The following is an 11,959-nucleotide window of genomic DNA, read 5'->3' as shown; positions in this document are numbered from 1 at the left end:
TCAAAGTAGATTAAAGACATATCTCTTTAGCCTGGCATACACATAATTCATCCCATAACCTTGTACTCCAGTACATCTGATCAAATGCACATTATCATCCAGTCCTGCTAATATTATGAACAGCAGCTATGCTAATTCCTTTCCACCTGTTCCTTTTTTCTAACCATCCTGAGGCATTTGGAGACTGTGCCAGCTCCAGTAGACCGAGGCCAACCCTGCGAGGATCCTGAGGCATCCAGAGATGGACCAACTTCAGCTGGGTTCTGCTTCGTGATGATTTGGGTATATCAAAGCAACTCTGCCAGCCCTATGTGGACTTCGAGGACGACAACAACCTCCTAATTAATACACACACTAACATTATACATATGCGGTATCTGCATCACACTGTAGACTGTACATAACTGCAGAAAGGACATTGTTCATATCACACTCTTTGGTGTTTAGAATAATTTATAAACACTCTCCGGTGTCACCCAAATGAGGATGGGTTCCCTTTTGAGTCTGGTTCCTCTCAAGGTTTCTTCCTCATACCATCTAAGGGAGTTTTTCCTTGCCACAGTCGCCCTTGCTCACTAGGGATGATTTTTTCTAACATCTAGGACTTTTTACATTATGTTTTTTTTTGTTACCTATGTTCTATAAAGCCGCTTTGAGACAATGTTCATTGTTAAAAGCGCTATACAAATAAAACTGAATGGAATTGAATTAAAAATATTTATTTATTTTTTATTTTTTGTACTTGAAATACTCAGCTCCTTAGTTTAATCGAGTAGTACACTAACAGTGTTCACACACCAGAGGGCAGAGTTATCTTTCTGGTAAGTACACTACGAAAATCATGGCAGCATTAACTTTGCTTGTTTTGTCATTGTTAAATTGAGCTAATCATAAATTCTTCATCCAGAAGGCATTGAAATCAAAATGTATAAACATTCATAACTTGTCAGTGACTCAAATAATAGGTAAAATGACACAGTGAGAATATAGAAAAAAACTTTATTATAAGATTATACTTTATTATATTTATTGTTTTTGATAAAATTCCATTTTAGACTTTTTAAAAAGACACTACTAACCGTTGTAAAGTTGAAATGAAAAAGTAAGCGAGGCCTTTACTAACTTTTAACATTTAAAAAATAGCACCCCCAACTAAAGTTCATCGCTTTTCCTTTCACGTTGATAAATAACAGTTGTGCTTCTTCAGCTCAGTGCATTTGCCTCCAGCTGCATCGCCCCAATATGTCTCTGCAGCAAGAGATTAAATCTGCCCCATTCATTAGCCTAAGTGGATGAGCCTTCCTAATAGATGCTCCCCTTCCCCTCAATAATTGCTGTTGATTGGCGCAAATTAGACCCTAGTTGCCAGACGAGTGATTCTCGACGACGATAATCCGATTCCCAACTCAAACTAATAGGATTTTAACTCCAGCTTGGCCTAATGTCCGTCTGTAAGGCCTGGCCCGACTCTGCTTAGTCCAACACTGCTCCTCTGGCCTTCTGTTTCTCACTACACGCCTGCGGGACAGAGAAGTAGCCCTGCTGAGTATGTGCCTACGGCTGAACACGCAGTTATTTTCACAATATACAGCTGAAAATGTGTCAGCAGATGCTGTTTTATAACAGTTATTTATACAGGCTATGAGTGACTAGAAATACACCAGACCAAAGGCTTGGCATATGACAGGACATAGACAATTCTTTTTCTAATGTATTTTATTTTGTCCTTTTCAGCTAAGTCTTGTGCAGCAACAAAATGCCATTGCTGTTCCAAAAGGGTGTAGGGCAGAGACTAAAACATTTGAATTAGTTCTAATACCTTGCTATTTTTCACTCCTGGTAAATCATTACTCAGTAGCACAAAACACTATGCATGTTCTTCATAAGCCACTACCCAAATGAGGACTCACACATATTTGATAGTATTTGTCATTGGGTTGATAAGAGGAGATCGGATGCCTGCTTAGGCCTCGAGTCTAATGAAACTCCACTCCATTAGAGCTGAATCGGACAGATTGCCCTCCCAGAGAAATGAATTGAGTTTTTTGTATTTGTGAGATCATTCTCCCTCCATTAACTGCTCTTTATCCCGTCTCTTCATCACAGCCAAATCAGGTTAGACGGCCATGATTAGCTGGGGTGGCCTCCCTTTTTAAGCAGTAATTGGGTTTGGCGGCTCAGCTGATAGCGCCATTAAGACCAATAAAGGCTGGGCTTGGCTTGGAGAGTGAAACAGATTCTTGCAGAACAGATGGCAGGCGCACATAAAGGGGTCTGATTTAGAGCTGGCAAAAGCAAAGTTTGTGTAACTAAAGAACTTGGTGTACAACAGCGTGCCTGGGAGGCGGTTTCATGTACACTCGCTGTTTGTTTTGGTGTTGTCTGTCTTTGAGATGTTACATCATCTTGCATAATGCAGCATTTTGAATTAGGATGTAGCAGCATGAGTAAATGTTTCATAATAGCAAAATCTGAAAGGTTGATGGATGGATCCTGAATGCGTGAATAAGGTAAACATCTGCGAAACAAGATGTTATGTACATGGAGATGGTGAGGAATTTGCAATAAGCTGTAATTTTAAACTGAAAATGTGAAATGCAGGGAGTGGAACATTTTTTTTCATAGTGAAATTTGGAAAGCAGACTTCAAGTGATGTTATTTCACCTCATTTGATCTCTAGAAGACAAGAAATACTGCATGTGATGGGAATATCAGAATTTAGATAGTAACTATGTTGAGTTCTTGATTCTGATTGGTCACTCCTGCAAGATTTAGGGCTCGACCTAACAAATTACATCCAGAAATAAGATAAAATAAGACTTGTATGGAGAATGCTCAACATCGATAGATGTTTCTTGGTAACATGACAAACTGTGGATTTGTTTGTCTTATTCATTTCAGCAGAGAGGAAAAAAAACATAGACTGGATTGGAAACTGCTGTTTTTAGCTCTTAAAGCATAAGTCACAACAGGAACTTGCTACGCAGACGTTCCACAACATGCAGGAGTCGTGTAAAAGAGTAACAGAATCTCCATTCGCTCCTGTATGAAACCAGGGGGTGTGGTTGAGTAACAAGTCCATAATGATGATGAAGCTAGCCTGATGTGAAAAAATGAGATAAGTAATGACCAAGCTGCTGCATTTGTGAGATTCTGCTAATGTAAGAGAGTGAAAGAAAAAATATGACAGCAAAAAGCAATTTCATCTGAGATTGCTGTACATGATTGTATTTAAATGTCTCAGATTCTTCACCATGCATTGATGGATAGACAAACTGAGGATATTTAAAACCCCAACAGGGTGTGATACCGGTTAATATCTGGTTTGTAGATCCATATTTGTTGTCATGAATTAGGCTCTTTAATTTAATATCTTCCAGTTTCTCGCTTAGCTCTGCAGTGCTAAGCCTGGAAAAGAAATCATTTTGTTGTTTATAGAATGGTAAAATGCATGAATTCCTCATCATATAAATAGACATTAATTGTTTTTATGGTCACTGATACCTCATATCAAGCACATGTAATGACATGCATTCTTCATGGTCTGTCAATCAGGTATTTTCCATCCTATTTTATTTCTTATCTAAATGTTTCTTGTTGTTTTGTCAAATATCTTTCACTAGAAAAAGTTGCCAACAGAAGTAATAAGAAGAATTAGAGAACACACACACACACAAACACACTCTCTTGCTTATCTAGAGGGCTAAATGCTGTGTATAAATTGCATAATGGCTATGGAGAGCTGTATATCTTTCCTGAGCCTCATTAGGATGAAGCGGAGTGCTTATTTTATTTATTTAAGAGCATTTCACAATACGGCTTTTCCCGCTCGGACCTTCCCGGGAGGAAAAATAATGAGAGAGCACTTCAAATGAATTACTGTATACACAATCACTTTAATTATTCAGTTCAAGCTAGGCATTGGGTGTGACTGTTGGGAAATACCACGCATGCTGCCAGGTCTACCTGTTACAGTGATGCGATTAATGTAACAGTGAGATATGCACTTAAAACATCAGATGTCAACAGCTTCTTGCAAATTAGCAGCGGTATCATGCTGTGCAGTGTGCAAAAGGCCCCATGCAGATGCACTGCTCACTTGTGTGAAATCCCTGCACCCTGGCTGATCATTTGAGCCCGAAGACAATAAAAGAAAAAGCTGCAGTTTAAATTAATTTTAAAGGAATATAACAGTGTGTAGAAGGTTTAGCGATGGCTAGTGGCTAATATAGTTGACGGTTTCCAAAATACTTAAAACAAATAAAGAAATGATTTGCAAAAGGGAGAGGGAAATGAATGTTCTTCTTGAGCTGCCAATCGGAATTTTTTTATTGTCTGTTTTATTTATTTATTTATTTATTTGAGTGTGTGTGTGTGTGTGGGTGTGTGTGCATGTTTGACACAGTTTACAAGACTATAATAATAATAATTTCCATCCTGTTTTATGCAACTAAAATTGAATTCATTGGCTTTTAATTTATTTAATTTTCTTTTACTTCATTTAATTCAATTTTACTTTATTTTATTTTATTCTATTTTATTGTATGGGGGGACAAAAATTGCCATTCCCACATGAAATCAGATATACATCACATCAATATGTATAAAGCCCATGATGTATACGAAGCAGTTTACAAGCAGAAAAGAACCCTATAGAGATGAAGTCCTTCCTCCAGTGCAGTGTTTTATGGCCCTTTATATCATCATGAAGCAGTATGAAAAATCCCTCATATTAGGCATATTCTTCCCCTGTTTGTGCTAAACACAATACAGCTGCAATTCATGTGGTATACAGCATCCAGAATTATAGTCTGACAAGCATTTGCTCCAGCTGTGACCTCCCCTCTGTGACATTCTTATAAAAGAATTGAATTTGCACCGGCTCCGCGATGACTGTGAGGCTGCTCCTCCTATTTGCCTCCTTGTATATTGCTTTTATAAGAGACAAGAGGGGGAGATACGAGAGAGAGAGAGAGAGAGAGAGAGAGAGAGAGAAAGGAGATGGAATGATGCCATAGATCTTCATAGCTCTGGCAGCAGCTGTCCATTTGAAAATGAATCACAAGATGCAAGAACCCATTATAGAGGACATTTACAACCAAGTATATTACTGAAACTCTTTAATATATGTAAACAACAACAACAATAATAATAAAGTGCAATGTTTTAGTTTTGTATGCCTAAATAATGTGCACGCCGGCTGTTTTTCTGTAATACAGTAACTAGAATCTAGCTTTAAACCTGCACACGTTTTACACGCTCCCCTTTAAATAACGCTATCTAGAACAAAACCCATAACATATCGTAGTAGCAATTAGTCATGACATGCATCACTATCGGATTATGGATAGTGTTTATGGATTTATATTTCGGATCATGTTTCCTTCTCAGTTATGCTCAATAATCTGAAACTATACTGTAGCAAGGGCAAACAGAAAGCATTAGAAACTGAATTGAGGATAAAAAAGTCTGATCTCTGTGCAAATGTATCCAGAGAGAGCATTCCCTGTATTTCACTCATCATTTCAGGCGAAAAAAATATACATTTTTGTAACTTATTTATCTCAGTATCAACAACACAATGACAAACAAATGCCATGATTAGCCATACAGTAGAAAACAACTGCTTTTACACGGAAAGCAGAAGATGAGCAATTTGTTGCTGAAGAAGCTGCTGATATTTAATGATTTATGACTGATTTTATTTTATTTATGTTAGTCATATTCCCAGTATATAAACTTGCAGTGAAATGAAGGAAAACCAGGCCACTCTTCCTAGACTGTACATATTTATGAAACTATGTTAAAAAGAATGGATAGAAATAATAAGAAATTGGAAGAGGTAATAGAATGTGATGTGTAATGTTACATGTAGTAGCAAGATGTGCAATTTGCCTTGTATGTAGTACAGAATGTGCAAACATTACGTGTAGGTAAGTTACATGTAGTAACGGTAACATTTCAGTACCTGACAACTAAGGAAACTTTGCCTTGAACATAATGTAAGTAAGTAGAATAGACCTAGTTTTTTTTTTTTTTAACCATCATGACACACTACTGACAAGTTGACCTAAACAAGCCAAACCAAGCAACAGACAGGCACAAGAAAATATGTAGCATTAAACAGTACATGATTATTAATAAATGTTATTTCAGTGGTGACTTTGCTGTAGAGGAATGAAAGTGAAAATGCATTCATGCATTAAGGACCACTTTCTCTGTCTTATAAATAATAAATACATTCTGATCGTTTCAAATCCTTACTTATAACACAAGGCCACGGCTCAGTGGAAAGCTACCTACAGTTTCTCACACAATGCATCGAAGCAGTCCATTCATTCCAGCACTCCATTGAGATGGCCTGAAGCAATTAGCCCCACTAAGACCAACTCATTAGGAGGCATGGGCTGAATGAGCTCTGCTCACTGCAGCTAATCAATATTAATGATGGATTATTTACAATTAACAATGGGCCCTTAATGGCCCCCTAATTGTTTGTTTTGCTCTAACACAGAGAGGTGAGAATTGCAGGTAGAATGGAGAGATTAGTGAAAGGAGGAATAAATGTCTTCTCAATTACTTCACGCCGGAATGTATGCTATGAGCTGCGTTCAATACAATTCAAAGGAACACATTTGTCTGAATAGCTCATGGTGGAAAAATGTGCAAATGTATGCTACAGCAGTTGATAATTTGTTATGACTGAAGGTTACTGCTTTCTGATTTAGTGTATCTGTTTTTAAGCTCACCATAGCTACACAAATTATATAGTCCATTTGATTCTCACATCTATGAAAATGAGATGCAGGTTATGACATGACTCTACAACATAATCATATTTTACTGGGACATTTAGAACTGTAAAGCCCCAAGGCTTGCAGGTAATCGGGTATCTGTATGGACCAGGTGTGTTGCGTTGAATTTATGACCTTTCCTGCTGACTGTTAGATTTCGTGTTGGACCAGTGCCCATGCAGCCCCTTCCCCCCACACAGAGCATTGTGATTGGCTGATGCAGGTCTCTAATCACACCTTTCTTGCATGTTGAGGTAGCACCCTGCAATTTAAGAAGGGTCCCTATAGTCCCCTCTGAGGTTTCTCCTTTCCCTTTCTTTACCCCCCTCGTGCATACACACTTTCTCAGCTGTATGCTTGTCTAGGCTGCGGGTGAAGACAGACATCTCCCTTCTCTGTTTATAGGAAGAGTTTAGGCTGGAAGAGTGAAAGCAGATAAGCGGCTTTATTTTAAGAAAATCTGCAGCCAACTATTGACACCAGCAGTCTGGGACTTGGAGGCCTGCAGCCTGCTAAGGATCACTCATCTCTGTTAAGAGCTTGTCCGCCAGCAGAGAGATGAAAGGATTTGCGGCTGTTTGAGACACAACAAAGATCTCCAAAACACTGACTTGCTTTTCAGTTGTTTGTCAACAAATGCAACCTAGGGAACAGACAATGCCATATTTGACTGTGCTGATAGCACTACTGTTAGCTTCTTTCGCTGAGCCGCTTTCCCTAGAACACCTCAGGCATTTAGACTGGCAGAGGGACATTCGGTCAGGCCAACGATGTCCAGCAAAGTGCCAACGCGAGCAGTGCCCGGATCCCAGGCTGCTCCAGAGCTGCCTGTGGGGCCAGGTCCGCGACCTGTGCGGATGTTGTTGGGAATGTGGGAATGGAGAGGGCCAGCTTTGTGACCTTGAACCCAGGACTGGGTCCACGTTTTTTGGTCAGTGTGCCGAGGGACTCCGATGTAAAGCCCCACGCAGGGACCCCACAATGAAGGCAGACCCTAAGCCTGTGTGTGTGTGCACCAAGCAGGAGATTTTGTGTGGCACAGATGGGAAGACATATGAGAATATTTGCCAGCTAAGAGCAATGCAGCGCAGGCTGGGTGAGCAGAAAAAGGTCACGGTGGCGCATCATGGACCCTGCAGAGCAAGTGAGTATATGTTCTTTGTAATCTAAAAAATTCTAAAAGTAAGAGTTTATTGTTCTTTCAGATGCATTGCCTAGGATGAGAGTCATTATACTGGGAGATTGACACTGTTGCTCTTGGCAGCTTTTTGAAAATGTTGCGTGTGATTTGCAAGGGTTCTATAATCTATAGCTAAGTAAAAAGTAAATTTGTGATTGTAATAAAACCTATATACAACCTAGGTGGTACGTCTGCTTTGTTGTACCTTCCTATGTCTTATAGATTCTAAGTAAGTTTTTCATTTCTACTACTTTAACAGCAGATTAAATTAACTATAAACTGTCGCCGCACTGAAATAACAAATACATTCATTTATATTTTTATTTCATCCTGCATCCTTCTTGTCCTTTCTCCACACTCTTAACTGCAGTCTTATAAATAATAGCAAAGCTGCAGTGTACGTGCTGCCTATATTAATGGAGATACACGGACCATACAGTTACCCTAAACACTCGAAAACTTCTGAGACTGCTGATTCTAAATGCTAAAAGCTCAATTGTCTCAAATCTATGAAACTATATATAGCCTGCATAAGCAGCTGTTCAGTCCCTCATATTTCTCCTGCTGCATGTAATTCTTCCTCTATGGTGTCATTGATTTTTGTGAATTGATAGAGTGCTCGCTTAGCACAAAAGGGACCAGAGCCCATTTTTAATGCATGCCTGTGTTCATTTTTAAACCGACATTAACGACCAATTTTGTCTTGTGTTAACTTTACAGAACCAGTCATCACCTATGCTCCGGGTGACATCATCGCTCTTGAAGGAAGCAACATCCTTCTTTCCTGTGAGGTGTCATCATACCCGGTAGCCTCCATTCAGTGGAAGAAAGAGGGAGACAGTACTTTCCTTGCTTCTGAGGATTCCAACAGAGCCACGCAGGTATATAAACACATTTTATTTATATTCCAGTAAGACCATGTACTGATATATCACACATATGTGTTATATGTGTACGTATCATGATCACAGAGCTTAAAAGAAGAATGTTTACTCACACAGCTTTACAGATACAGATGGTGGATTCATTTGTGTGTATTTACAGGCGAGTGGAGGCCCGAGGCGTTTTGAGCTCACTGGCTGGCTTCAGCTCCACAAGGTCGGCCCTGATGATGCAGGGGTGTACACATGTGCTGCCAGGAACACCTTCGGTGAAACGTCTGCCTCCGCAAGATTACGGGTTATACACAAAGGTTTGTCTGATACACACACACATAAAGCCATTAGCAAACAATGTGAAAGGTCATCTGCCTGAGAGAACAGACATTTAATCACTGGTCTTCCAAAATAATATACAGAAAAATCTCTCTCTCTCTCTCTCTCTCTCTCTCTCATAAACTTTTGGGTAAAGTAGGAAAAATATCCAACCCTGCCGTCCTTTTCTGCTCTTAAAATGTATTTAATTTGCAGTTTGACTTGCAAAAGTCATAAACACATTCTTTCAAATGGGCTGGCGAATGAAACAATTAAACGATTGTCACTGTAATGATAAAAAAAAACACTTGCTAAGCATCTGGTAAATATAAAGCCGAGGATTTCATTAAATAATGAATGAGGTTAGGTAACGTGGCTGTTAGGCTTTTACTGTACACAAAAACTAGTCAGCACTAGTCAACATTTCCCTCAGATGTGTTGGTAAATTACTAAGAAAATACTTTTTATGAATAGAAAGTCACTGGCATTTAATTAGCATTAATTACAAACCAAACTTCCATGGGTTCCACCATAATGAGAAATTTCAGCATAGACAAAGTAGGAAGTGCTTCACTTTAATTAGTCTTTTATCTGTAGCTATACAATAAAACTGCAGCTCTCTGAAGAAATAATAACAATATATGAACAATAATAAACTTTATTTAATTATTTATTTTCTTGCATGTGGGTGCTGAAAGTGCTGTATAGTCAAGTTATAAAAATTAAATGATAATATAAAATAATAAAATATAAAATGAAATTGAATAAATAGAGAAAAAATAAATGTAGGTGTATCAGACACAAAGTAGCAGTCTACCTCATATGACTCACCTAATTCACACTTCATGGGCTGAATTTGGTGTTTTAAAGATGGAAAACGTTCTCTATAAAGTTGTTGCCCCACAAAACATGAATTTTCCCTCTGCTAATTTACAGACAACATTGGGCTGCTGTCCTGATAGTTTAACAGCATGCATTAATGCAGGAAGCATACAGTTTGTCCTTTTTTTGCACGAATGTCAATGACATGCCACTTCCACTTTTTGCGGTCTGGACTGTGGTAGAGAAAGACGTGCATGAAAATCAACAATGGAAGCCAAATCGATTTTGCGCCCCAACTATCTGCACCCATCATCTCTGCTTGAGTAAAGGTGAACTTGGTTTTCCGAGAAATCCCACGGAACGGCAGATAGCTTTACACCAGTCACAGACTTTCTCTTGAAAGAACACAGTATTAGTGATGACAGGAGGTCGGGAGAGGACGGAGATGAGTGAGATTTGGATGATGGGGGGTGGAGGGATGTGTGTATTATGTGGCAGGCTTTTGGTGTGACTGTCTGGTTACTATCTCTTTCTCTGGGGGGTCTGCATCTCTACTATCCGCCGCTTATCTGAGCCACAGGCAACTGACCCACCCCCCCACCCCCCCATTTGCCATTTCCCGGAATGTTGTCACCGCAATGAACTCTGGGAACTCTTGGCAGTGGAGAAAGGTGACACAAGGCAGACCTGCAACCTACTGGCTGAGTTTTATAACACCATAAGAGATTTTCTACTTTTTTTTATATAATAAAATAGATGTGAAAAGATGAAATTAGGAAAAATGTTTTCAGAGCCCAAATGAAAGGGTCAAACAGGAGAGCCACTCAAATATCATTCACTTCTTTTGTCTCTTGAGCCTAGAGTGCTTTATTTGAACCTGCTAGTTAGTCTGTCTGAAAAATATACGCTCGATTTTAATCGCTTTTTATGACAACACCTGTAATTCTTACTTATTTTAATCTTTCAGGGTCTCAGAAAGGCAGAGAGCTTCCTGAAAGAAAAAATGAAGCTCACAGCATATCTATCAATGAAGCTGAGAGTGAAGATGATGAAGATTATGAGGGACAACCAAGTGGATATATGTATTTGTAAGATATATCGATTCCAATTGTCAAATTTCTAACCGCGTTTCAGGTCTGCATAGCATCATCACGTCTGTAGAATAGTTGATGTCTTATCTGAGCAAGTACCTGTTAGCTGAGCACTGTAAATAAACACTTATTATTATACGATTCATTTTTTAGTTAAACAAAACAGATTGATTTAGTTGATAAAAATGAGTTTTTGTTTCGATCTCATAGTTACATAGTCACAATATTTTTGTTTTACAAAAAAGAAGAAAAAAAACTAAAAACAGACAGATTTATATCTTAGTGAACGATTTTATAAATAAAGCTTGCTGTATGCTAGCAGTTTTGTTCACACAGCTTTCACCTCATCCTTCGCATCATCGTGTGATTTACTTCCAATTGTATTATTATAAGTTCACCAGCTGTTAAGTCACTTGTGATTTTGTGTGTGTACTTGCATGTGAGCATGTATGTGTCTATCCATCAACAACTCTATAAAAGCTGAAAAACACTATCTTGTTGTGTACTTACTCTGAACCCCCTCCTCTTTTTTTTTTTTACTAAGTAAACTATCAGTGTCTCCATATTTGTCTTCTCCAAGAGAGCCACCAGCAGAGCAAGACACAAAAAAAGCACTGAGGTTAAGTTGTTTGAAAGCTCGGGTATTAAGAGCCGTTTTACACTTAAGAAGTTGGTTTCGCTAGGTTTTCTGTTTCCTTCTACCATATTGATTGATACTCAACTATCAATGCATAATAGAAAAGCACTCAGAACAAATGCGGGGTTATGGCCTTCCAGAGAGAGAGCAGACGAAGCTGTAGCTGAGCGCCATTATTGCCCCATAAAGGATCCCTAGGGACGGACACAGTCCTCTCATCAGCACACACCAAATACCCAATT

At 38.8% G+C, this 11,959-nt stretch overlaps 1 protein-coding gene across 1 annotated transcript; it reads left to right on the top strand.

The window, feature by feature from the left end:
• The first annotated feature begins 7,167 nt into the window (after positions 1-7,167).
• Positions 7,168-11,443, top strand: kazald2 (Kazal-type serine peptidase inhibitor domain 2). The gene is made up of 4 exons (XM_058397934.1): positions 7,168-7,938; positions 8,695-8,855; positions 9,019-9,166; positions 10,957-11,443. The coding sequence occupies exons 1-4, from the start codon at positions 7,431-7,433 to the stop codon at positions 11,079-11,081; spliced, it is 942 nt and encodes a 313-aa protein (XP_058253917.1). The 5' UTR covers positions 7,168-7,430; the 3' UTR covers positions 11,082-11,443.
• Positions 11,444-11,959: the final 516 nt, after the last annotated feature.

The sequence above is a fragment of the Hemibagrus wyckioides genome, linkage group LG08 (assembly GCF_019097595.1).
Source record: "Hemibagrus wyckioides isolate EC202008001 linkage group LG08, SWU_Hwy_1.0, whole genome shotgun sequence".
NCBI classification, from domain to species: Eukaryota; Metazoa; Chordata; class Actinopteri; order Siluriformes; family Bagridae; genus Hemibagrus; species Hemibagrus wyckioides.
Note: the sequence above shows the minus strand (reverse complement) of the source record. Positions and strands in the feature narration are given on the sequence as shown.